Here is a 26,825-nt window from a genome sequence, read left to right as displayed (position 1 = left end):
GGCTGTACCTGTCCACCCACCCAGCGGCGGAGTACAAGAGTCCCTGTGCCCGCAGCCTCACTGACACTTAGCCTCACCCACCCAGCTTTCTAATATTTGTCAGAGTTCTCGTATTGTCTACTACTCTAGAGAGTCTTCATTAAACATTTTTTTGTGTCTTTCTCTAACCCCTTGCGATTTTCAATATCGCGTCATCGGCTTGCTAGCTGCTGAGGCTCATTGACACCTCTTAAAAGACTATTCAAGGGTAGTGCTTCTTAAATAGGGGAGACTTTTTTTTAAAGATTTTATTTATTTTAGGGAGAGAGAGAGAGAGCACGAGCAGGGGGAGGGGCAGAGGGAGAGGGAGGGAGAGAACCTTAAGCAGACTTCCCATGTGGGGCTTGATGTCACGACCCTGAGGTCATGACCTGAGCTGAAACCAAGAGTCGGAGGTTTAACCTGCTGAGCCACCCAGGTGCCCCAAATATGGGGAACTTTTCAAAACAGTACTGATTCCTGGGCCCTCAAGAAGACCAATTACCTCAGAATATCTAGGCAATGATAGTTTAAAAGAAAACAGCAACGACAACCTTAATAGGTAATTCTAATGTGCAACTGGGACGAAAACCACCGTTTCCATGAACGCTCATTTAAACCTCATTCTGCTACAGTGTGACTTCCCTCCGGAGTGCCCGACTCACACTGTCCTCAGTCACCAATGCTTTTCCCTTGGCCGACCAGCATGCCAGGTTCTTTTCTTCTCGCTCCATGCCTTCTCTGGGTGATCCGTTCACACCCATGGCTTCATCCGCACATCTCATGTGCTTAAGATGCTTTACAAGCATGACTTTACAGCCTCTGCTTCTTTCCTACTACCCACTAGACCCTTCACTTAACGATGTTTCAAACTCTGCCTACTATCCACACCTCCCTTCCCGTACCTGAGTCTGCTGCCCTGGAATCCAGAGATAAAAGCTTGAAGTCCACCCCTCCCCTTTTATCACCTTTGTAACCTCCCTGCCCATTCCTCTGCCTTTTCTCCCTCCCATCCTCACCGTCATAGTTAAGGCAACCGTTTCCACCCCTCTGGATCTGCTTGGTCCCCCTATCGTTCACCCTATGCTCCATCTAAAAGTTAAAGTGCTCCCATACTTGAAAAATATTATTGGTTCAGCATTTTTCACAGAACTGGAACAATAACACTAAAATATGTATGGAACCACAAAGGGCCCCGAAGAGCCACAGCGATCTTGAGAAAGAATGAAGCTGGAGGTCTTTCAAGATCTACTCCAAAGCCACAGTAATCAAAACAGTATGGTACCAGCACAGAAACAGACACACAGATCAAAGGAACAGAACAGAGAGCCCAGAAATAAACCCACGCATATATGGTCAATTAATCAACAACAAAGGAGGCAAGCATATACACTGGGGAAAAGACAGTGTCTCCAGTAAAGGATGTTGGGAAAACTGGACAGTTACATGCAAAAGAATGAAACTATATCACTTTCTTAGATCATTACACAAAAATAAGTTCAAAATGAATTAAAGATGTAAATGAGAGAACCTGAAACCATAAAACTCCTAGAAGAAAAGGTAGGCAGGAATTTCTATGGCATTGGCCATAGCAACATTTTTCTAGATATGTCTACTCAGTCAAGAGAAATGAAAACAAAAATAAACTATTGGGACTGCACCAAAGTAGAAAGCTTCTGCCCAGTGAAGGAAACCATCAACAAAACAAAAAGGCAACCTACTGAATGGGAAAAGATATTTGCAAGTGATATAGCTGATAAGGGGTTTGTATCTAAACTATATGAAGAACTTACATAATTCAACCCCCAAAAATGTGGTATGCCTGAAACAAATGGAACACTGTGTGTCAACTATGCTTTAATAATAATAATTTAAAAATATTTTTGGTTCCCCAACCTCTACCGGATAAAATCCAAACCAATGACCTCATCCTTCCCTGGAAGGGCCAGGTCCTTTCATGACTCTTTGACAAGCTCACTACCCAGAATTCTGCCTGGCAGATTCCTATTCATTCTTTCACTTAGAGAATGCTTTCAGATGAGCACCACCCATATGATGACGTCCGATAGGCAGCCATGACTCCTCACTAGGGCACACAGTTAGGCAGTGGAGTGGGGGCTTGATTTAACTCCTGCTCGCCCATTCAGCCTGGTGGCTTTGTCCATGGCAGCACCTACACAACCACAGGCAGTATCCTTGGGCTCTTCTGCAATAAAGACCTCCCTCAATTACCCAAGCAAAGAAACTGTCCTAATTTCTATGCTCCCAAAGCACTTAATATGCAATACTACCTTTCATAGGTATCTCCCCAACTAGACTATATCCACCAATGGTAAGGTTAATAATTAGGGCATCCCTAACATATAGTAGGTGCTGAATGAATGAATGAGTAAAGAAAGGAATGAATGCTTGCTCAGGTTTCCCCACTTCTGTGGGATGAAGCCATGATCTAGTAGAAAAAACAAAAAAACTGCACACACATAGACATCAAAACAACTACAATAACAAAAACTACCTGAGGGTCTGTTGCTGGGCGATTCATTTTTGTGGACATCGGGACACAAAGGGACACATAGGAACACACAGGGAGACATATGGAGCTTTCAGAAAAGAACAGCAGTTCCATGGAAGACCTTTTCATTTGTTACTCTGGCAATCCCAGATCTCCTCCTTGATCTAATGGGGACTATTTCTTAAAAGGCTAAGGCAATCCACTCATTGAATGGGTAATTCTGTAATTCCTTCCCCATGATCAAGCAAAAAAAAAAAAAAAAATCCAAACCACCACTAGAAGAAAAATAAAATCAACACCCCCAAGACTATTTTCCGCATTCTTCCAGATTAATGTTTTCTTTTGTTTACAAAGCATGAACTCGTGAATCTCGTATTTATGTATGCAAAAGACTGGTGGTGAGTCAAAACTGCTAGTCTTCATTTGACTAGATGTCCTGTAAAAACAACGAGCTAGTCCGCAACTAGGTAATTGAAGTCAGCCTTTCTGGTTCTTCTTCACTTGAAATGTATGAGACTGTATCATCTTCTTTCCAGTTTGAATGTTTAAGCACTAAAATACCTCAATTACAGAAGTTCACAGGCAGCTAGAACTTAATCAGAGGAGTCTCTCGGTTGGATTGGCTGACTGCAGCATAATTTTGATTTAACATTGGAGAGGATGACATTAAACAGATGCACTATTTTTTTGGTGGTTACAATTGAGTGTGTTCCAATTAGACAATTATCCATATGCCAATCAAGTGCGAACACTCCGGCAGACAATAACAGGTAAATAAATGCCGCACCTGACACATCTTGGTATTTCCAGGCCACTGATTTAATAGGATCATTTGTAATGCTCTTTGGGGATGTAGACTTCAGTGTGTAATGGGTCTTTCTCTCTGACAAATTCAAAGAGCATTACAAATGTTATTTGGAGCCCTGGAATAAGTGAGGTCACATTTCCATTTTTACAGATGGGCGAATCATGGGCACACAAAGGTCAAGTCATGTATCCAAGGCCACACTGTCTGGGAGAGACCTATCACTTGCACATCTCAATTTTCCTGCTTCACACCGTGGTTCCCACCCTGACAACCACACCGCATTGTCACTCGAAAATGGAAATCAGGACATGCCAAACTCGAAATCCTCCTAGCAACAACTCTACCCAGGCATTCACCGTTGCCACTTAAAAGCGAGGCTGGTGGAGACGTGCTTTTGTGTCTACTTCTGGGAGCCCTGTGGCGCACTTCACTTCGCTTTAAAAACTGCAGCCCCGTCCTTGTCTTTTTTCCTTAAATTTTATAATTTTGCTATCAAGGTGCAGTGTTGATAGAGCTAGCAGATTATGCAAGGTTAGAATCCCCAAAAGTCACAGATAACTGAGCAGATACTCTATATAGGAAGTATCCCAGCAACATCCCATTATGAGCTGACACTTGCAGAATTGGGATAACTGAGGAATCTCTGGCAGGACTGGTGGGCAGCTGGGGGATGGAGGTGAGGGTTAGCATAAATTTGAGAGGACCCGTAAATAGCACACTGATTTGAGGACAGCAAAAGACACTCTCATAATGGCTATACCCCAGAGAGTTTCCCTAGATTTTGGGGGATCAGTTTAGATATTAGGAGAATACAGGCTCGGGGGCTCTATTCTGAATCAGAATTCATTCTATTTATTAGAAATGAGCCACTGAATATTCACGCATCAAAGTCTGGAAATATCTGAACCCACAGAGGGTCATCAATTTAAATCTAAATGTGTTTCTGCTCTTTTGATTCAGTTTTAATAAATGTTATTCCATCTCCTTAACTTTGCTATAAATTAGATGCCCTACTCAGTGGGATATGCCTTTGAGGCCAGTAAAGTATCACCTGGGGAGATGAGGTCCAGGACCTTCCAAAGGCCATGGTGGATGTGACCATCTCTTGATCAACCGATCCCAGCAGGTGTTTTAATACCTAGGCTACATGGCAAAGCCTTCGAGCCTCCAGCATCACCCCATCTGTGCACCTGGTCTCCAATCTGATTTCTCTACTTTAGCCTGCGATCTGAACCCCACCTCTGGCCAGCTCGGCCAGACCCTTGTCACCTTGTCCTGCCATAAGGAGACAGGATGCATCCATTAATCCTTTCTCCCTTGGTGCGATCCGGCTACCCAAACATGGCTTACAGCTCCTTCTTTCCCCCCACGGCTCTCCACACCCTCCACTTGCTCAATCCTGTTTTGGTTCTCACCGATTTCAGAACCACTTAGGAATGTCAGCCCTGAGTCCTGCTGCTGAAGTCACCTGTGCCTGCTTTCCAGCTATCACTGCGAATCCTGAGCCGATCCCTGATTGTTAGGGGAAGTTCGAGATGGGAAAATCAAGTGCATATGGTCGTGACATTAAGAGCAGGGCTGTGCCTGCAGGCAAACCCATCTCACCGTATTCCTGACAGAGGAGAGAAGGCTGGCTCGGGGGAAGGACAGTCAGTTACCACCTGGTAGCAACAACTTTCACTTTTCTCCTTGGGAAAAAAAAAGATGGAATTGAACTAGCCTGAATTTTCTTGTCACACAAGGTGGTAAGACGACTCAAGATCTATTCTAGTTTAAAATGTCATCGGCTTCCACCTGGGGATGAAACTGCGCTTCAATTTATGGCAAGATACGAAGGTAACCAAGCCTGTGGCCCGTTTTATCCATCGCGGTGCCTCCCTCTCTGCCTCCAGCACGGTGACCCCTGGGGGGGAAACATCTCCAGGAGAGAGCTCCACCGTTCAGATGACTGATAACAGGAACACTGGATCATAGAAATGAAATTGTGCTCTGAGCCTAATATCCTATTACACCAGGCTATACATATTTAATTCCTTGGGTCTTTCCTCATAAATCAATTCCTTCAGGCCCTTAATCTCGTCAATATCTTTTCTGATATTGAATTTTAAATGCCATTCTCATTGCTAGGCAGAAAGGCAATCTCTTGCTCGTGATGGGATCAGGCTTCATTTAACAGCCAAGAGACGCCTGGAGTGCGGCCCTATTCCCTGACCCTGCTGTTAAGATCCTAACATCGACCAGAGCCAAACAGCCCAGGCACAGGCTGGACTGGGCTTGCCCTCTCATAGGTCAAGACCACGAACTGGGGTCATGACTATCAGTGTCCTGGGAGCCTGAGCCAGTTCTGAGAGAATGATGAGAAAGAGCGTTTTCAAGGGCTCGGGGGCTTGGGTCCTCAAGGGGGTGTCTGAGACCCTGAGGCATGAGGCTCCCGGCCACTCGCCCAGGGCGGCGCGCTGGGCAAGGATTCCTTTCTCTGAACATGTAAGGGTCTGACGGAAGGACGCACAGTGTGCCTACATGTGAGCAAGATCTCACGGGGCATGGGTTCTCTAAGGAGGGGAAATACGTCATCCCAGAGAGCAGGGGTGCTTCCAGGTTCCCAGGGGCTGGCCCATAACGCTGGGATTTCCCCTGTTGCAGAGAAAGGGGGAAAATCCACAGATCTGGGAGTCTTGCAAAATTTCCAAAGGGAAGGAGGAGTGATAAACGTGAGACTTCAAGAGTGACCAAGAGGCTGAGAAACACAGGGAAGCACTGAGATGCAGAACTGGGGGCCTAAGCCTGCAGTCAGTGGCGGGATGTCAAGGACCGAGTCCCGGGAGCCGTCTGTCTCAGTGCAGGAAATAAGCACGTGCAACTGTCCGAAATTTAATAATAAAAACCTAACTAAAGGTCCATCCATTTATTATCACTGTGTACCAGCAATTCCACACAAAATCAGTGATAAAATACTCCTCTGACAAAAATCCTTTGTTGATCTAGAATTGCTGCTGTTACTGTTAAGATTTAATACATACGTAATCTTCACATTAGCACATTTTCATTACCTACCCTTTAACAAACACACTCTGTGTAGAAGCTAATTTGGAAAATGTCCAGTTTCTGCTCCTACTCCCAACCCGCCCTGCCCTCCCCCATCTCACGCACAGGACTCAGCTACACACATCGGCTTCAGAATCCCTGGAGCTTACTTTAGACACAGTGTCTCCAATCCCACCAGCGCTGCGTGTATTCCTATATTTATACAGTAGATTCGAAATAAACGAAGACAGCACGGTTACTGCGAAGACTAAGAACTAGGACCTGAGCTACTTCAATTCATCCTGCAGGACCCGTGAAAGAGTCTTTTGTTTAAGACGTAAACAATAGTACGGTGAGAACCAATGAGTGGTATTATTTTTGGTAAGTGCAAACTTTAGCTCATATGTTAACTATTCTACTGAATTACAGTAGTTTAAAAATTGAAATGCACTCTTTTAAAATTTTTTTCTTTAAAACTAAAGGACGAATAAGGAAAATATTACATCAGTGGTACAATTAATAGTTGCCTCAACCATACCCTTTTCATTTGGTTTTATTAAAATTCACTTATTTACTGGACAATTATTTATATCCTGTGTATCATAATCAAAGATCAAAGTTCAAACTGTTAGTTGGATTTTAAAAAACCACCGAATAGACAGTGATTTTTTTTTCCCCTTTCGTTGTACCATTTTAGTTTTTGGTTTTTTACAGACATAATTATATGTGAAAATCAATAGGAAAATGTTAATGTCTGCATTTCTTTCCTGGTTGCTATTATTCACCTTATTTCATAATTATTACTGAAAATAGTTTTGTCATTTAGAGGAGGATGTTTAAAAAAGGATCCTTTCTGGGTTCAAATTACACTAGGCACCTCGCTGGCCAGCAGCCCAGTACCTGGGCAGGAGAGGGAGATCATGACCTTGGCTTGCTGGGTGGGGGAGGGGAGGACAGGTTTCATCAATCACGGTTTTTAGAGACCATTTCTTTCACTTGATTTTCCTTCTGGGAGGGACTTGTACTAAAAACAGATACTTTTTGGCATTTTATAATCCAGTGGAATTACTGGTCATAATAACACCCTATATCCTGATAAGGCAACATTATCATGAAAAAAATATATATATATATAGACAAGCATTGGTGAAAAGGCAAAAAAATAAGCCACTGGTCAGCATTTCAAAGGCTAGCATGGTTAGCTCCTCACTGTGTGACCTGCAGACTACTTTATGGCTCTCGTTTCCTTTTCTCTCACAATTGTTTCCTAAGAATAATTTATCATTTAAAAAGCAATACATCAATTAATTTCTTGAATACTGAATACAGGAAAAGCAGATGCAAAAGTGGTTTGGAAGGCTCTAAAACCTGTTTTCCTTTCTTCACATGATTTTTTTTTTTTTTTTAAGATTTTTTAATCTATTCCTTTGAGAAAGAGAGAGAGAGGGCACACCATGGAGAGCAGGGGGAGGGGCAGAGGAAGAGGGAGAAGCAGACTCCCCGCTGAGCAGGGAGCCCCATGTGAGGCTCAGAGATTCCAGGACCCCAGGATCATGACCCAAACCGAAGGCAGACACTTAAGCAACCAAGCCACCCAGGCGCCCCAATTTTTCTTTTTTAATAGTGTGATTTGCAGGGTCATTCCGGCTTTCTGGCTTTCACTTTCTTCACATGTTAAATAAAGATAACAATACTCACCGGTAGGATACTATGAGACTAAAGAACATCCATTAAGAAGTGAGGTTCCTTGAGTGGCAAGAAGTACCAAGTTAAATCAAAGTGCTGCTATCTTCTCTGCAAGAACGGAGAGACTAAGACCCAGTAAGGTCACGTAACTTTTAACTTACCAGTGGGCAGTCCTGGGGATTAGCATTCAAAGAGAAAGGGCTGTGATTCAGCCCCGCCCTAGCCGTGCTGGTTGCCCTCCTTTAGCCAATTTTCAAAACACAGGGCAGCCAACTTGAATTAACACTATTCACGCAATTCACGAGGGAAGGCTTCAAATGCTTTGCCGAAGGAGTATAGGTCAGTGGCAATTCTCTCCATTGCCTTTGCTGGCAAGTCCACTGCAAATGATAATCCAATTTGCTGGGATTTATTTATGCCTATCACCTTTTTTTTTGCAATTATATGAGGTGGTCATCACCCCGGCCTCTGGGCACATGTACAGCTGTTCATGTAGAAATTTAAAATATTAACATGCTTTCCAGCCAGGTTGGCCCATTTACTTCAAACAAGAACTTGATTGAACAGCTGGGTCTTGCACTGTGCCCCAAAGGCCAATAGAGATTTGTTCTTTCTTTGCAGGGTTTATAACCCAGTCATGATCAGAGCTTAGAGCTAGAAAACCCTTTATGGGTGACTTTTGACCAAAGTCCTGTGGCCATCTTTGGAGGTGGCTTACACAAAGCAATCTGGGCCTCATTCACTTTAGCTCCTGGAGAGCCAAACCATGCTCCTTCTAGATTCATTAACATCAGATGTTACCACCATCACTGACCTCCTGGATTGCAGTTTCAGGAAAGCAGCTTTTGACTTATGGGTTATGGGATAAGAACATGTGCTGGGGTCTTAAGAGTTTTTACTTGAATCCTAATGGTGAGAAGTTGTAATGATCTAACGTGTTCTGCAAAAATATGAAGTGAGAGGGGAGAGCCGTACATTCTATCTCTGCATCAGCCGTAGACGGCTAAGGCTGGAGAACTTCCTCTGCTGTGGGTCTAGAAAGCCTCCGCCCCCTACATTAGTTACCTGCTAGTCACGGCTGAACTGTAACGAAGCAGATCAATTCAATGATTACAATATTCCCACGTCTCCTTTGTTAACACAGGTTACCATTTCTTTACAACTAGGAGACTAGGACATCTAGGGGCAGGATGAGGATGAAGAATAGCCCCTGAACTTACCAGCACTTTGAATCTTTAGATGCCACTGAGACAAGCTCTGCAAATAAATGGGCACATTCATCTATCACAGAGGAGGTGGGAGGCAGAGGAAGTCAGCTCGCTTCCCCCAAAGTCTCCAAGTTATTTTAATAGATTTAGCCTGGTCTGCAAGCCCACGTGTTAGGAGTCTCGTTTTAACTAGGACCTTTGCAGATCTCCAAGTTTCCCCGTTCCCTATTCCAGGGCCGAGCCGTGGGTAGACAGGTGTGGGCCGCAGAGTAGAGAGTTTCCCCAAGGGGCTTTAACCACGGAGGGTGGTCCCTGTGGCAGCTCCTCGGCCCCCGGCTAGCTCAGGTTCTCTCTGTCCCTGAACTGCAGGCTGTCTTTAAGGGAAAAGCAACGGCCGCAGCATCAACAACAGAAAGCCTCACCACATGCTGTCACTGTGAAGTGTGGCATTACAGTCTCAGCACCTGGGGCTGAATTCTTCTGGTAAAATAAAATACAGCACCACCCATCTTGCCTGGATCTCAAAAGTGTGGACAGAAAATTACCATTTTAAACCAATCTTCTCCGGTACGGAAACATTAAATATACGGAGCATTAAAGAAGCAAGCTGAATTACTTAGACCCTTTACAATAAATGGTGTCAGCATGGCCATGAATAACAGCAAAAAAAGGCTCCCAAGGTATACAAATTAACAGAAATTAGAGCCATAGCTTTACACTTAGTATCAGTCTACCCCAGGAAGTGTTCCTCCGGTCTCAGCAATCCCCTCACTCAAGATCGGCCACTGCATGCTCTTTAACATTACATGTGGAACTCAGGCTACCCGTGTCCTTTTAACGAAAATTTCCATCCCGGTTTGCTGAAGTCAGCTCAAAGACCTCTCCTGACATTGACGGCACAGAAAAGATCATCACCCACAATAAATAGCTAGTTGAGTGAACATCCTAGAAACACGGGGTAATACCGAGGTTAGTGTGAATTTTTCAAAAGGAAAGAATAGGGAAACCACATTTTTAGGGTCCGCTGGTAGACTCTGGGCAATAATCATTTTTCTGCTTCCAGGTGACAATTTGAAAGTGTACATCATGATACAAAAAGTCATACGAAGCAGTTACATTCTAGCCCAAGTAATCGTATCAGGATTAAGAAAGATTATATCGGGATTACTCTGGGAGGAGTAAAAAATACTCGCTTGTTTTGCCACTGAGTTCACTGTGGATAATCTTCAACCAGATAAGACAGTTCTCTTTTAATCCAAGTTGTTAAATCTTCATTTTTCCCCTTTGGTTGTGTTAGTTTTAAATCATGAATGGGTATTCTGTAGCTATTAAACTGATTATTCTGATTCAATCCCGTTAATGGGTTAGAGTACATCAATAGACTTTTGTAATGTTGAACTAACCTTGCATTCCCATGATAAATCCAATAGGGTGGTTTATAAAATATCGGATTAAGTTAGCTTTTGAAAGGAATTTTAAATCTATGTTCCTAAGTGAGATTGACTTATAACTCCCCTGACCACCCCCCCTTTTTTTACTGTCCCTGCCCCTTTTTGGTATCAAATATCCTAGCGTTAATGAATTAGTGGGGACATGTTTCCTTCTCTTCTGTTCTCTGAATGAGTTTGTAAAAGAGTGGCATAATCCTCCTTGAGTATTTGGTAGAACTTGACTGTAAAGCCATTTTGGGTCTGTTCCTCTGATGTTAAGATTTTAATAATTTTCTTTTAAAAAAGACTGATTTATTTATTTTAGAGAGAGAGAGCATGTGTGACTGGGGGTGGGGTAGGGGGAGGGGCAAAAGGAGAGAGAGACTCTCAAGCAGACTCCCCACTGGGCATGGTGCCCAACATGGGGCTCGATCCCAGAACCCTGAGATCATGACCTGAGCCAAAATCAGGAGCCAGAGGCTTGACTGACTGTGTCAAGCAGGTGCCCTAAGATTTTAATGATTTTTAATGATATGGCTCAGGCTTTCAATTTCTTCCTGATTTAATTTTGATAAGGTATTTTTTTCCTATAGGAATTTATCCATGTCACCAAAGTTTAGGAATTTGTCATAAAGCTATTTCTGATTTTCTCATATGTCTGTAGTTATACCTCATTTTAATTTTTAATATTATGTATTTGGTCTTTCTCTTCTTTTCTGATCGATATTACCAAAGATTTTCCATTTTATTAGTCTTTTCAAATAAGCAGCATTTAGCTTTGTTGATCTTCCGTGCTGCATGACTGCTTGCTCTTTTAGCCATTTCTGTCCTTGTTTTTATCCTTCCTTCTTTGGGTTTATTATTTTTTAGAAAGAGTTGGATGCTTACGCCTGTTTATGCTTTTCTTTTTTCCTAAAACATGCATTTAAAAATTTTAATTTTTCCTCTAGGTTCTGTTTCAGCTGCATCCCACAAGTTTTACTATGTTGTATTTTAATTATCAATCACTTGTAAGTATTTTAAAATTATATTTCTGATTTCTTTGGACTTGTGGGTTTAGATGTGTGCTTTTAAATTTCCAAATACATAGGATTTATTTTAGTTATCTTTAGTGACATTGATTTCTTAAGTTTTGCTGTAGTCGGAAAACATGATAGCACTCCTCTGAAATGTGTTGAGATGTGCTTTAAAATGTAACGTAAGATGAATTTTTGTAAATGTTCCAGGTATATTTGAAAAGTACAGTTTTCCATTTACGTCCTACCGATCAAGCTTATAGGGGCTGAGTTGTATGGAAATGCTTCACAGACTGCAAACACTGGCAGCAACGGCAAGAGGGAGGGAACAGCGGAGTTGCTTAGAAAAATGTCTGTGTTTCCTGACATATTTTAGGGTCTTTCATTAACGAGTGGGGTGGGCATGTTCCCCATTGTCGTTCCAGTCTCAATTTGTCACATAATGTCACCTTCAACGTTTGGAAGAAATGTTAAGCACCAAACTGCCTGGTTTGGAGGCTTCTTCCCTATGGCTTCTAATCCCTGGTTCCTTAATAAGCATGGTGCAAATAAAAACGTCATCTCCTAGGACCCATTAAAGCTGTGAGAGCTTTTGGACCGTAGAAAGATGTTGTCTGCACAGAAACATTTGTGACTGCACACACACAGTCAGCATGAAGGAAACTCGGTGCTTACTGCCCGAGGTCGGGGCCATTCTCTGGGAGCCCAGAGCCTCACCGGCCGCCCTGGAGAGGGCCAGGGACTAAGTAGCCAGCTCCCCGGGATCTGCAGTGCCGGCAGGGAGCATTCATGACCTCTAACGACAGAAGGACTTGATCAATCCTAATCCGTCAACCAAGACTTCTCAGAAGGCCAGTTCTATTCGGCCAGTGAGATGAGATTATTACTTGTTTGGGCACGAGTAGGGAACACAGCAGAGGTTAAGAATCAGGGAAGCTGGTTCAGAGTTTTCTGTCACACAATAAATTGTGTGCAGAGACTCAACAATTTGTTCTTTTCTTCATTCGTTTACTCAGATAGTGGTTGGACGCGAACTACTACATTAGCCCTAAGAGACTGGTCTTACGTGTTAGGATTAGTTTCAACTGTGATGTCAGAAGAAAAAAGAAATGAGCACTCATTTAACCTGTCTGGGGAAAAGAGTCCCTGTGCCTCAACTCATTTTTCAGGGGCAAGGGAGACAGATCGATACAAATGAGTGTAAAAGGAAAAGATTCTCAGAATGCAAGCAAGTAGGGGGAAGCAGAGTGAGGACCCGAGAACCAGGAACTGGGAGCCCTGGGCGGTGGAGGGGCCATGGTGGCCGTGGGGTGCTCAGCTCAGTGACTTAACCTCTCCATTTGATTACAACCAGGAAGTAATGCTGAATTAGGGGGGCTCACCAATGCCCTTCCTGGTTTTAACATTCTGTATTTCGTGGTTCTCTTGCTGTAACAATAGTGGTAAAACTGAGCCCGTTATCTAGTTCAGATTTTGTATCTGTAACAGAATTCCCATTATCACCTTATTCTACCTTGCTTTTTTACCGTGAGTGGACCCCAACAGCCTAAGCAAAGCATGGGTTTTGCATGAGAAATGGCTAGCAAATCGTGGACTTAAAAGCAAACCAGTCAGTCACCAGCTGGGCAGAAAAGCTGACTGGAAGGACCAGCCTCATCACCTAAGACCCGAGGGCCCACAGGGGACAGGTCGGACCTGGGAATGCCCCTTCATGACGGGCGATTCTCTGAAATCAATTTGAGCTCACATCATCAGAGATGTAGGGTAGCAAAACTACTTATGACCCCCCTTTTCCTCCTCCCCAAATGATAAATAGGAGGATTACAGCGGGGGGAGGGGGATTATCTTGTAAAGAGAAACTCAGTACCACAACTTTTTAATGGACTTTACAGTTGGTTCATTACCAAAACCTTCCTGAGATAAATTGTGAGTAGCACAATTTACAAAATACAAACCACTGGGGGCACCTGGGTGGCTCAGCTGGCTAAGCATCCGACTCTTGATTTCAGCTCAGGTCATGACCTCACGGTTGGGAGATCAAGCCCCATGTCAGGCTCCACACTCAGTGCAGAGTTGACTTGAGATTCTCTCTCTCCCTCTGCTCCCCCCCGCCATGTGCAGACTCGCGCTCTCTCTCTCTCTCCAATAAATAAATAAAATTAAAAAAAAAAAAAGAAATCTAAACCACAGGGGAAGAAATACCAGCCCAGGAGAAAAGAAGACAAGGTACACAGAGAATTAGTGGAGGACGAAATTGCAGAGTACCACTCTGTGTTTAAATGATTGAAAAGTGTCTAATGCACTGGCTCAGGAAAGGACTTATTCAAGACAAAATGTAAATCATGGGTGAAAATCCACACCTCCAACACGGGGAGTGTGAGTCCCCGCACGCTTGCCAATGCAAGTCCTCTGACTAGAAAACTTGAGGAATACCTGGTTTCGATGAATTGAGGTGGTGGCGGTGGTGGACAGAAGAGACGGAATGCGTATGCATGGGGAGGACGGTGGAATGAATTAAGAGAACAAAAGGATGAAGAAGAGAAGTGATAATAGAGCTTTGAAAAGTCACTCTGCTCGTCTCTCATTTGTAAGCGCTACTTGTCGTGACACCCATTCCTTGGAGACGTACAATCAGAGTTCAAATATACTCTCTCCTCTCGTAGCTCCCAGTACGGCCAGAAAACAACAGAGCTGTGGTGGCTGTTTACTAAGTGTGTGTGTGTGTGTGTGTGTGTGTGTGTGTGAGAGAGAGAGAGAGAGAGAGAGAGAGAGAGAGGGAGAGAACGGGGTGGGGGGAGGGAGAGAGGAGCAGCACAGAGACACCCGGGAAGCAGGAGAACGGGAGCGGTACCAGCGCACTGAGGACGATGCATCGATGCATCGAGAAGAAGCTGAGGAGGCAGGGTCTTTCCAGCGATCAGCTGAACGACGTGGTGGTCTATCAAGTGAGGGCCAGAGTGGGCACTAACTTTGTTTACGTTTCCCTTGACGACTATTCAGGGTGCTTTGTTAAACAGAGGAGAAAACATAGTCTTTAACTAACCGTCTAACGTCTCGGAGCTGAATTCCCAATCCCACACTTTGGGGACAATTCCAGAAACGTGAGCCGACCGAATGGGCTCTCGTGCTGGTCAGTGGGCACGATGTGGGGCATGACTGCCACTCGCTGTGTGAGCGCGCCTCCGAGAGGAAGCCTGCAAGGACGGACGTGTATGTTAACAACTGTTGTCTCTGGGTGCTGACACTGGAGCGATTTCTGTCTCCTTTATGTGCTTCTTTTAGGTTTCCAAGTTTGCTGCACGGAGCATATATTCTTTTGTGAAAAGGTAAATAAAACGAAAATTAAAATGACAAACCTAGACCCAGAAGAACTGCAACTCCCGCCCACGTTAGTCTTCCTGGCTCCTCAGATAAAGAGGGCTTTCTTCCCTCTGACTCATTCCTCCCCTTCCTTCCTTGTCTCCACGTGGTGCTGCTGTGTCCACCATGGCCTCCCCGAGTTCTCTCCACCACGGCCTCCCCGAGTTCTCTCCACGGTGCTCCTTTCCGAGGAGGGGGTTGGCCCTTCTTCCACCCTCCCGTTTCCTCATCTCACCAGCTGCCCAGAGGGAGCCCTGGGGCCTGGTTCCCTCCCTGTGCAGCCCAGTTTGAGAGCCGGATAATGACAGCAGTCTGGCCGGGAGCGTGACACCTGCTGTATACAGGCGGCGGTGCTGCGGGCAGGAGGCTGCCCCTGTGTGCTGGCAGGCGGCGGAGAGAAGGAGTCAAGGCCAGAGCCCAGGGATTCATTTTAGCGTCTGTGGCTGGGGGGAGAGACGACAACGTCCGACGGACGGAAAGGCCAGTGCGGGTCTGCAGCTGAAGCCCATTTTGATTTACTGCATTTAAGAAAAGATCCATTTCACTATAAATCTGGTACTCCTGGTGTGATAGGGCCTTGAAGTCGGGAGGCAATTTCCAAAGGAGGAGGTGGAAGGGAGGGGTCGTTCAAAGGTCATCCCAGGCCTGCAGCTGACAGGGGCCGGGAAAGCAGAGCTGCTTTATCCCGGGAATGGCTGCAAGTCTACGGGAGATTTGCTAGCGCCCATGGCAGATGTCGGGGAAAGCAGTCAAAGGTAGAAGCCAAACGATTTTAATGGTCTGCAGGGCAATGTCATTACTCCTACCCCTGGCTCCTACACTGATTCGGCTGCTAGCCTCATTATTTTAGTAGGGATGATTACTAATGAGGATGCATTTGATGATCGCATTAATTAATGGAAGAGCAGGGTAACTAATTATGAGATGAAGCCTCCCAGAGTTAAATTTTATTAGGCCTTCTTCTTCCCTTCCCCAAAGTGAAGAGATTTATTTTCCAAGTTCACATTTAATAAATAAAAGCCACATGTATGTTATTTTCTTTTTGCTAGCTCTTAACTCTGCTAATGGGAAGACCAAATCCGGGGTTATGGCACAGTCAGAAAACAGGCAGTGGGTTCTTGCCAGTAATATTTCTAGCAATCGACAGGCAGGGGAAGGCCGAGCTCTTTGCTCTTCTGCTCTCCTGCTGACCACAGGTCTGGAACACCACTTCCAGAGTCACCCTGTGGGAAGTTTTGGAGCAACAGACAGAACGCAGGGATTGTGACAGACAGACCTGGGCTGGCGTTCCGAGTCCGCCAGGAACATGCTGTACCCTGGACGAGTCACTGGACATCTCTCGGTCTCCATTTCCTACCTGAGAAGCCGACATAAGCACTCAGCGTCCAAGTGCTCCTGAGCTGTGAGCCCTGGGGACAGTGACGTGAGTGAGCAATGGGGATGGTCTTGCGGGGAAGGGGTGTAGGCACAACCTATCAGGAAACTCCCACTTGGATTTGTCCAGACTTGCTCTGCAATCCCGGGTCTTCTCTTAAACCTCTACATTTCTTCATATTTTTATGTAAAATGGGGCACTCACGCTTCATATAATAGCTGTCCAGACTCACGTAGGTGATCTCGTTTGATCACAAGAGCCCCTGACCGAGGGCGGTGCACCCGTCGTCCACAGGAAGAACGCGAGGTTCAGACGGGCTGACGGACGCAAAGCTGTACAGAAAACAGGCTGGAGCCAACTTTCCTTCTACTGGTTCAGGGTTTTCATGTCCTTTTGCAAAAGCTGCCACTGCTCTGTCGCCAGAGAGGCGGCTTGCTGATCTCGCTCCTTGTCTTACGGCCTCTGTCCGGTGAAAACCGCAAGATACCCCACGGCCCATCCTCTCTGAAACTGCTTAAAAAAAAAAACTCAGGGAGGTTTCCCCTCCCTTATCTTTGCTTCCCGTTTTCCTATCTTGTCCAGAGTCAAATGGGAATGTGCTTTTAAAACTTCCCGACCCTGGTGCAGATGTCAGGTATGATCATTTCGAACACGTAGGGCTTTGTAATGGAAAGTGCTGGGCCAAGAATCGGAGAATCGGTTTCTTTCTTTTCTTTCTTTCTCTCCCTTCCTTCCTTCCTTCCTTCCTTCCTTCCTTCCTTCCTTCCTTCCTCCCTCCCTCCCTCCCTCCCTCCCTCCCTTCCTTTCAAGGTTTTATTTATTTGTCAGAAAGAGAGAGAGAGAGCACAAGCCGGAGGAATGGCAGGGAGAGGGAGACGCAGGCTTCTGCTGAGCAGGGAGCCTGACGTAGGGCTCGATCCCAGGACCCTAGGACCATGAATTGAGCCAAAGGCAGATGCTTAACTGACTGAGCCACCCAGGCGCCCCCAAGAATCGCTTTCTATTTCTGGTTCCAAACGTACCTAATGACCCTCCAAGAGTCTCACACCTAAGTGGGATATGAACACTCTTCAGATGTGCCGGGGACTGCAATCTGCAAACGCCAGAAAATACACACGTGCTGGCAGGAACTCTACATGGGACTTTGAAGCGGCTTCATGGAAGGTGCCGCTGAATTATAAATGAGGATTATCATCACTGTCTCATGGGCTGCCATCACAATGCATCACCCCAAGACACCTGGCTAAACAATGGGTAGAAAATGAAAGTACGGGGCGCCTGGGTGGCACAGCGGTTAAGCGTCTGCCTTCGGCTCAGGGCGTGATTCCGGCGTTATGGGATCGAGCCCCACATCAGGCTCTTCCGCTATGAGCCTGCTTCTTTCTCTCCCACGCCCCCTGGTTGTGTTCCCTCTCTCACTGGCTGTCTCTATCTCTGTCGAATAAATAAATAAAATCTTTAAAAAAAAAAAAGAAAATGAAAGTACGCACTCTGGGGAAGTGAAGTACCAAAAAAAAAAAAAAAAAAAAAAAAAAAAAAAAAAGGAAGACTATAGTGGACCCCAAATTCGGCTGTGGTGGACCTTAATGTCCAAGCCGCATCATCTGAGAGATGTGTATGTTTTACATGCTTTCTGATTCTAGTAAAATGTCAAAGAGTTTTAATATGAATGTGGGCAATGTCTTAGGAGTTGTTTTCTATTCAGAAAGAAAAAGATGTCCGTGAGGAAGTTGAAATAAAACAAACCAACACAAGCTATGTCTCTGTAGCTATCACTTGTCCAAATTCCAGATTTGTATGTGTGTGTGTACACACACCTATTTTTTGAACTTTTTAAGATGAAAGGTTTTACTACTTACACATGAAAGTCTAAAAGAAAGCCTCTTTCTCTACACTGTAATAATGCGATTTTCTTTTTTTTTAAAATAATGTGATTTTCTTGCCCTGTCCAGTGATACCGAATTATTTTCTGCACTGATGTTTTCGTATATTAAAGATATTATGATAATGTTGTTACAGGCTTCTTCCTGAATGAGTAAACAACCAGATCATGATGTGTGTCTTATTTCTTTCTTCCAACTGAACATTGTTGAAGTTCATAAACCCTACTGAGAAGGAATCCCCATAATACATTGTGGCTGAAATTCCAAACTAATCAACTCTTAGTTCACTTGTCTAAATATTTCATAAAAGCTCTTAAAAGATAATTTATCATTATAAAAATGTTGAATTTCTTCTTTTAGAAAAATGTCTCTTTCCCTTTTTTTTTCTATGTTTACATTCGTATCATTTTCCTTATTTTTTTAACTACAGAAGAACTGTTCTTCCCACTGTGTCTTCCATGACCTCTGCATATCTTTCTCCTTTTTTTTTTATTAGAAAGGATTTTATTCTAACTTAGCACACAAAAGCATTAATAGTTTCTAGTATATGAAGTCTTTTCAAATTTTATTATCTTCCTGCTAACCTGATTTTTTAAATAATAACTTTTTATTATGTTATGGGAGTAAACAGAAGGGGGAATGAACCATGAGAGACTAGGGACTCTGGGAAACAAACTGAGGGCTTCGGGGGTGGGGTGGGATATTGGGATAGGCCGGTGATGGGTATCTTTCTCCTCCTTCCCTCTAGAATAGCTTCTATTCCTCTACTCTGTATAGACGTTTGAGCTGATGCTTGCCCCGCCCCCCATCCCATCGGGTCTTTTTCTCAATTACCCACTTTCACTCCTCCAGGACAAAAAACCAAAACAGAGTGGATAAAAAGTTAACCATTTTCCATACTTCAGCTTCTTCCTATTTGTCTCCCTTTCCTTCAACCTAAAACCCTCCTAATTTGTGTAGCTGCCCCCTCGTCCTGAAGCAGCTATCTTTACTCCAAAACATGCTGCCTTAAGTCCCCATGTCCATTCCTTTGAGACATCTGTAAAATGTGCTCGCTCTTCATGCTTTCCCTGTAGATTTCCGGACAGCCTGAATAATTTGTGATACCCTACCCCTGTCCCCCTCACCGGTTCACAGCTTAACCAAGAATTCATCAGGGGCACCTGGGTGGCTCAGTCAGTTAAGCGTCTGCCTTTGGCTCAGGTCATGATCCCAGAGTCCTGAGATCGAGCCTCGAGTCGGGCTCCTTGTTCAGTGGGGATCCTGCTTCTCCCTGTCCCTCTCCCTCTGCTTGTGCTCGCTCTCTGTCAAATAAATAAATAAAATCTTAAAAAAAAGAAAAAAAAGAAAAAGAGAATTCATCAGAGGACTAAAGTTCAAAGCCCCTGAAACAGGTTCTTATTTCAGATGTCAGACACAGAACATGTGTGTCTGCTCTTCGGTTTTCCTTCCTCCGGAAACTCAATTAAGTTGGCTGTCAGTGAATAAACTTAAAAGAGCAGAGAGAATGGGAAGGGACTTCCAGGGAGTTCTCACGTAGGACAGATTCTGGCATTTGTGGGATCCCCCAACTGTCTGGCAAGTGAAGCCTGGCAGTCAAGCACCCCCGCATGGGAGGAGGAGCCCCGGGCCGGGGAGGAGAGCGGGACCCAGTCCCGAGCACGCCCGCTGCCAGGACTCCCCGGGGAAGTCATCCCCGCACTGCCAAATGGAAGCGCACCAGCCGACACCACCCCACGAGAAGAAACCTGCAGCACCAAGGAGACAGACCAAGATACAGCACCAAAGACCTAATCCTAAAGTAGATAGAAATGACTCAGGAACAAACAGAATTGAAAGCATTCTAATTAGTATTCTCAAAAAGATCTGAGAAGAGACTGAAACCAAAAGAATAAGAGTGTGCAAAGAGGCAATAATGGAAGAAGAACAAAAAAACGCTTGGAACTACAATAACTCGGTGATCAAACAGAAACTTCAGGGGAAAGGATAAAAGATACAGTTTAAACAGATAACAGGAGAAAAACGGTAACGGGCACATAAGCATCAGCCTCGTAAAGGTCTGTTATCTGACTGGTGGGCATTTCAGAAAGAAAATAAAAATGGAAAACAAAAGTGAAAAATTATCAAGGAAATGGAGACACTGCTGTTGCAAACTCCTGCTACATCTGTCCGTGTTCTTTGCCCCTAGAACCTTTCCCGGGCTCTTCCCAGGACCACCTCTTGAAGCCTGCTGGGAGCAGCAGGCCTGCTGGGCTTCCGAGGATTTTTATAATTTTTAACGAAAGTGCTTTTTATGTTTTAGAAAAAAATTTTGTTTTAAATCCTCTGAAATTTTCTTGGATGTGTTCATTTTACCGGTCTTTCCCTAAAATTTTCTAATGGTCAAAAACACTACCGTCCCCCACCGCAGCCACCTTTTGCCCCACGGCCACCATCACCACCACCTACGCCACCACTCCTGGCTTTGACATGTGTGCACGAGACTTCACTGCATGGGAACGTGGGAGAGGAAATGAGCACAAGCTTTTCATTGACTTTTTTATGTATGTATGTTTAGATTTATTTATTTATTTCAGAGACAGAGAACAAGCGAGCTGGGAGAGGAGCAGAGGGAGAGAGACTGTCCTCGAGCAGACTCCCCGCTGAACACAGAGCCTGACATCGGGCTTGATCCCTAGATCCTGAGATCATGACCTGAGTCAAAATCAAGAGTCGGCTGCCTAGCCCACTGAGCTACCCAGGTGCCCTCATTATCTCTTTTAAAAAGTACTTACTAGGCAACTGAATAGTTTACAGAGGATTTCAGAAGAGAGGCTTTACTTAAGTGGTCAGATACACTCACTGATGTCATTTCAACACACTTTCATTTATTTCTTAATATCTGCCCCGAAGACCAGTTCTTGAGCAACATCTGGCCAACCTAGCTGGGGTTACTGTATATTTTAGGAAAATAATAGCATTATATGTCTGTAAAATTAGTCTAGATTAGGGAGGTTTATAATACTTATACAGAAAAATCATACAAATATTCCTTTTTCAGCATAAGGAGAAAAACACTTGTCAGTTAATTTCGAAAATGCTGTCGATTATAATAATCCTCTTTTCCCTAGTTTTGTCCTGATCTTGCTAAATAAAAGTTGTCAAGACAGCTGACTAGCCCTGGTCTTTAACTAATGTCAAGCCAAGAGTGTTAGAAATCCACTGCTCTACATGGGCCAATGGTTTACTGGCCTAAAGACAGCTGGTTTTCAGATGACATTTGCTAACACTATTAAAAAGCACTGGCTCAAAGTATTTATGAGGGACCCTTTTGACATAATCATCATCAGTCACACACAGTTTTATGATCAGCAGCTAATAATGGGATCCTGTTGTTATATGACTATTTACCAGTCCTGTCAATATGATTTACAAAAGGCTTCAAAAGGAATTGATTTTTAAATTGGTTATTTAAAAATATGATATATTGACCTATCCTCATGAATGAAAACACAAGTATTGTTTAAATTTAGGTGTGGTTGAAACCATAATGAAATACACTTCCTAGGGTGGCTAAAAAAGATAAAACAAAACAAAAGAGACCAACTTTACCAAGTACTGACTGACACGTATGCAGAACAAATGGAATTTTCCTGTACCCCACAGAGCTGCATGATGGTATAGACACTTTGGGAAACAGGCCAGCAGTTTCTTAAAGAAGTTAAACACAGTTACCATATGACCCAGCAATTCTAGTCCTAGGTATTTACCCAACTGAAATGAACAATTATGTCCAAACAAAAAGTCTGTAAATGAATGTCTGCGGCACACTTACTCATCTTAGCGCCAAAGAGGAAACCACCCAATTGTTCGTTGACTGGGGACTAGAGAAATTATGGCTCTTTCTCACACTGGGATACTACTCCGTATAAAAAGGTATGAACTACCGACACGTACAGCGAGGCGATATGAAGCCATCTCAAAATCATCACGCTAGCTGAGAGAGGCCAGACTCAGAAGTTCATTCTGTGTAATTCCACTTACACAACATTCTGGAAAAGGCAAAACCATCAGGGGTAGAAAACGAATCGGTGGTCGGTGGCAGTCGGGTTGACTAAAAAGGGGGATAAGGGCATTTTTGGGGGGTGAGAAAACAATTTTATATATTGATTGTGGTAGTGGTTTCATGAGGGTATCAATTTGTGGAAATTCATAGAACTACTGCCCTAAAAAGAGTATTTTTATTATATGTAAATTTTGCCTCAACAAATTCCGTGTGATAACTGGAAGATAAATGAGAGTTTAAGATAAGGTATATCCTTTCCCTGTAAACCTAAAGATACAAATGAAAGCCAACAACCTCACTCTCCTTGCGGCAGACACAGGTTAACTTCACTGCCGGCTTAAGATCAGGTAAAGGCTACGCCGTTACCATGGATACAAGCTATCATTTCCTTTTGTGTGAAATCTCTAATATTAAATGGTGACTCACACGTAATATAGGGGTAGACTCAGAAACAACCAGACTAAGTCACCCAAGGGTTTTCAGCCTTAGGACCCCTGCCCGTAACGTTTTCTTCGTGAACATAAGAGAAACTATAACGTCAGTGAAAATATCTTTCAGGGATTAAAAGAAGAAAAGGTAAAAACTTTTCGGCTAAACTTGAGGGCAATTCTAAAAATGGTACGCTAGATTTAAGGCTGTGAAGACTGTGTTTTCTTTTGTTTGTTACAGAAATAATTTCCCATAGATCCGTTGCTAAAACAACATGTGGGAGGCTGACCTCTCCTCTAGCTGTTGACTTTCCTGTGAGATCATGGTTTTCTAATTAGGAAAGTAGATCGTGGGCAGATTGAGAGTACATTTAAAAATCAGCAGCATTCTTGGTGGTAGGGCTCAAATTAGCAAGTTGTGGTAATTTATTCAAAATGATACGAAGGTAGAAATTGACTCTTACAAAGTGCACATTTTAGAATTCTGTGAAAGATGTGTTGCCACCGAGACGGCCATGCGTCCACCTAATAACCACTAAAAGTTACAGTCACAGCCGCGGCCACTGGGTGAGTGCTCCCCATGCACTAAGAGGAGCTACACAAACCTCTAGGACGTCGGCTTGCTATTTACGGTCCAAGAGTCCGCAGCCCCCACAGGCTCCAGTGTTAGTCCTTGCCTCTGTGCTTCTGTCCGTGATTCCTACATTCAACGAATACATTTACCTACCGTGTGTCTACTGGTGATTGAATTATGTCCCCTCAAAATTTCCATGTTGAAATCCTAGCCCCCTGTGCCTCGGAATGTGATGTTATTTGGAAACGAGTCATTGCGGGTCTGATGAGTCCAGATGAGGTCCTACTGGAACAGCATGGGCCCCTCAGGTCTATACAAATCGTGTCCTTACGAAAAGCAGAAACGTGAACGCTGAGGTGCACGGCGGGAGCGCTATGGGAAGATGAAGGGGGAAAGCAGGGCGACGTGTCTACAAGCCAAAGCACACCAGAGACTGCCAGCAAAGCGCCGGAAGCTAGGGGACGGGATGCGGAGCAAATTCTCCCTCACAGCCCTGGGAAGAGCCCACCCTGCCGACACCTTGACCTGGCACTTCTAACCTCTAGAACTGAGACAACACCGTTGTTCAAACCAAACCCCACGGTTCGAAACCAAATTCCACAAAACAAAACCAAACCAAACCAAAGTGCATTTCCTACTGACAAGAGGATTCTGCAAATGTCTGAGAAGCTGCAAGAACCGCACACCTCCTTCAAGGGGCTGTGCTCCGCGGTGACTTCCGACGCTGCTCCTGTGTGGACCAGGCACATCACCCCCGGGGCCTGGTGCGGACCCCCTAGCGTCCTTCTCTCTGACCGAGGAGCTCATCCTGACCTCCTCAGACTTCTTTCAGATTTGAATCTTTGAGCACTGTAACAGTTTTATCAACTAGTAGAGCAACTGGGGTGATCTTTCCTGGAGGAAAAGAGGACCCATTGCAGGGGGTGTGAGATGGTCTCGGTCTGGCATCACCGTCTCTGGGGGAATCGACAGACAGACTCTCCTCCTGCCAGGGGCGCCCATGCACACCCAGTGTCGGGGCATATGGACAACCCCGGGAGCCTCGCACGGCAGCTGTTACAGCCATTTCCACGCGCAGGGACCTGAGCGACAGCTGTAATGACATTTTCCTGGCCGGCTCTGGCCTCTGAGTGGCCCTGATTTGTCTAACACACATTGTGAACATCAACCAGATAGGACTGAGAGCCAAGACTCAAAAATTGCTTTAAAATGGCAGGAGATGTTTAAGACATAATTTCTGTGACTTGGTCATTAACTTGTTTATATCCCAGTCTGCACATCTTTTTTTATACCCTCTCCTCTCAATTATTTTTCCCTGCTTGGCTAATGTTTCCGTAGCAGTTACCTCTAATCATTAAGACACTTTTGTAGGCAATTCATGCTCCTGATCTTGGAGAGCAGTCAATACGGATGGGGAATTAAAACAACATCCTACTTACCATATCCTTTAGTTGCCCATCATTCTACTTACATTTCTCTTTTTTAAATAAAAAGTTTTTTTCCCCCAGAAAAGATGGTTAGGTTTGTACATCCAGCGGGGTAATCTAAAATACCCTTGTGTGATAATTTATGCTGTATTGTTCTAAGGTAATGCGAAGGCTCGAACACCGTATGTCTATCACACGTCCCTTGCTGTTTTCGGATCTCGGTCCCGCTATGAGTCTTTGGTTCTATTCCCTCACTGCTGTGCTGGGGTCTCCCGTCCCCTCAACCCCTCACCTCCGCAGTCCGTGCTCCTTCTCCTTCTTCCTCCAGTGCCCCTTCCTAACAACGTCCACAGACACATCTTTAGCTGGGTGTGGGAGGCTGCAGTCTGGCGCGCCTCCCCAGAAGCACAGACACCTCCCTGTTTCTAAAGTTGCGTGTCCTGGTGCCTCCCCCGTTCCATCAATCATCAATCAGCTTGTCTGCGCTAGGCACAGTAGCGTGTTCACGAAACCCGACCAGATCCTAAGTATAATCCAGAAGACGTGAAAACAACAGAGCTTACATTTACACGGAGCCTGGAAACGAGCTCACCACACGTTTGTAAAACCCGTTGGCACGCTTTTAACTGAGGAGTTCTCAGAGGGCAAGACACTAGCGTCATGGATTTTCTGAGCATTTGCCATGAGGCGAAATTCCACCTGCAAACCTCTCCCCCTCCTCGATTCCCTTCCTTAGCTTCCCACCTCGAAGCTGTAGCTCTTTAATGTATTTCTTTAGCTCTGATGCTCCTCCACATTCTGCCCCCCCTGCACCCATTAGCACTTGGCTTTCCTTGTTACTGGGCGTCCGGCTGTCCCTTCTTCTCCGTCACCTTTCCTGACACATGGCTGCCATGTCACTCCCACTTCATACACACGTCCCTTTCCCCGAGACGAAAGAGGAGACACACGGGGCCGGTACCTGCTGCATGCCCTGCATGGTCTGCTGCAGGAACTGGAGCTGCTGGTCCTTGGTGACCGTCTCCTCCGTGCGAAAGAGCTGCTCCTTCTCTTGTTTCAGCAGCTCCACCTCATTCCTGTAGGCATCCAGCTGCCAGCGCAGGCTGTCGTTCTCCTCTTTGAGGGCGTAGGCCTGAGCGGCCAGGGCTGGAAGGCAAACAGAACAGCTCAGGTCAGTCACCTTCCTGCTTAGACAGAGGGGGACCTCTCGTGGGAAGGGCCCCATTCTCACCGTTTGGCCCGCTCGGAAACAAAATCCAAAGGCCTTGCCCCCCTGGGGGTCTTTGGTCTGCGGTTGGTGGGCAGCACTGCTTTGGGAATTTTTATCTATTCTATGTGTCCTGTCTTCATGGAGGAATGTTGCTTGAGGGCACAGGAGTCATCCCTTCCGGAGTCCTGCCTCTTGACCTCTCCCCCCAGTCCGAGGCACCCTCTGGGAATTCGGAATGTGTGGCTAGGTGGTGACCGTGTCGACCATTCCAGGCAACAATCGTACCCACCACGTTACTGTCCTGTTTCTGCAGGCTGGCCTGGCGGCTCGCGGGGCCACTTCTGTGCAGTAATCAGCTGTCCCACAGGTTGAGGCCTGGGGCAGCATCCCCGGGGAGGGAGGAATGGACATGCGCACCATTCCTCCCCGCACGGCTGCTGGGACACATCGCACAGCTTGTTTGCTCACTCCTAACAGAGGGGTAACCTGGTTCTGTCTGCTTCACCAACAGTTTAAAACTCTGCTTCCCTACAAGGCTGAGGGGTTACTGGAATGCTCCTTCCCGGAGCCCGAAGCTCTCTAGGTGCGGATTCCGACCTCACTCACATCTCCATCTTACTGAGAGACGGAGACTGTTAACACAGCATCTCCCACATCTCAAAGCTTCAGAAACAGCAGGGACTGAATAAAAGAGAAGAGCGAATGGTACAGAACAACCGAGCTTACTGCTTTGTGGCCTGTCCGGTGATGAGAACAGTCGGCTGGACGCCCACCATGTGACAGGCACTGGACCCAGAGCTTCGTATGGACTAAGTCACTGC

General features: G+C 45.1%; 1 protein-coding gene across 4 annotated transcripts in view; it reads right to left on the bottom strand.

Moving 5' to 3' along the window:
• ENOX1 (ecto-NOX disulfide-thiol exchanger 1) overlaps positions 1-26,825 on the bottom strand; it is a 541,200-nt gene that overhangs the window by 67,415 nt on the left and 446,960 nt on the right. For all 4 annotated transcript variants that reach the window (XM_040623096.1, XM_040623115.1, XM_040623105.1 and 1 more), the window contains one exon: positions 25,756-25,940. In XM_040623096.1, coding sequence (XP_040479030.1) covers positions 25,756-25,940 — 185 coding nt within the window. The remainder of the gene's footprint in view (positions 1-25,755; positions 25,941-26,825) is intronic.

This window comes from Ursus maritimus, unplaced genomic scaffold (genome assembly GCF_017311325.1).
Source record: "Ursus maritimus isolate PB19 unplaced genomic scaffold, ASM1731132v1 scaffold_10, whole genome shotgun sequence".
Lineage (NCBI taxonomy): Eukaryota > Metazoa > Chordata > Mammalia > Carnivora > Ursidae > Ursus > Ursus maritimus.
The sequence above is the reverse complement of the archived record's forward strand: the minus strand, read 5'-3'. Positions and strand labels throughout refer to the sequence as shown.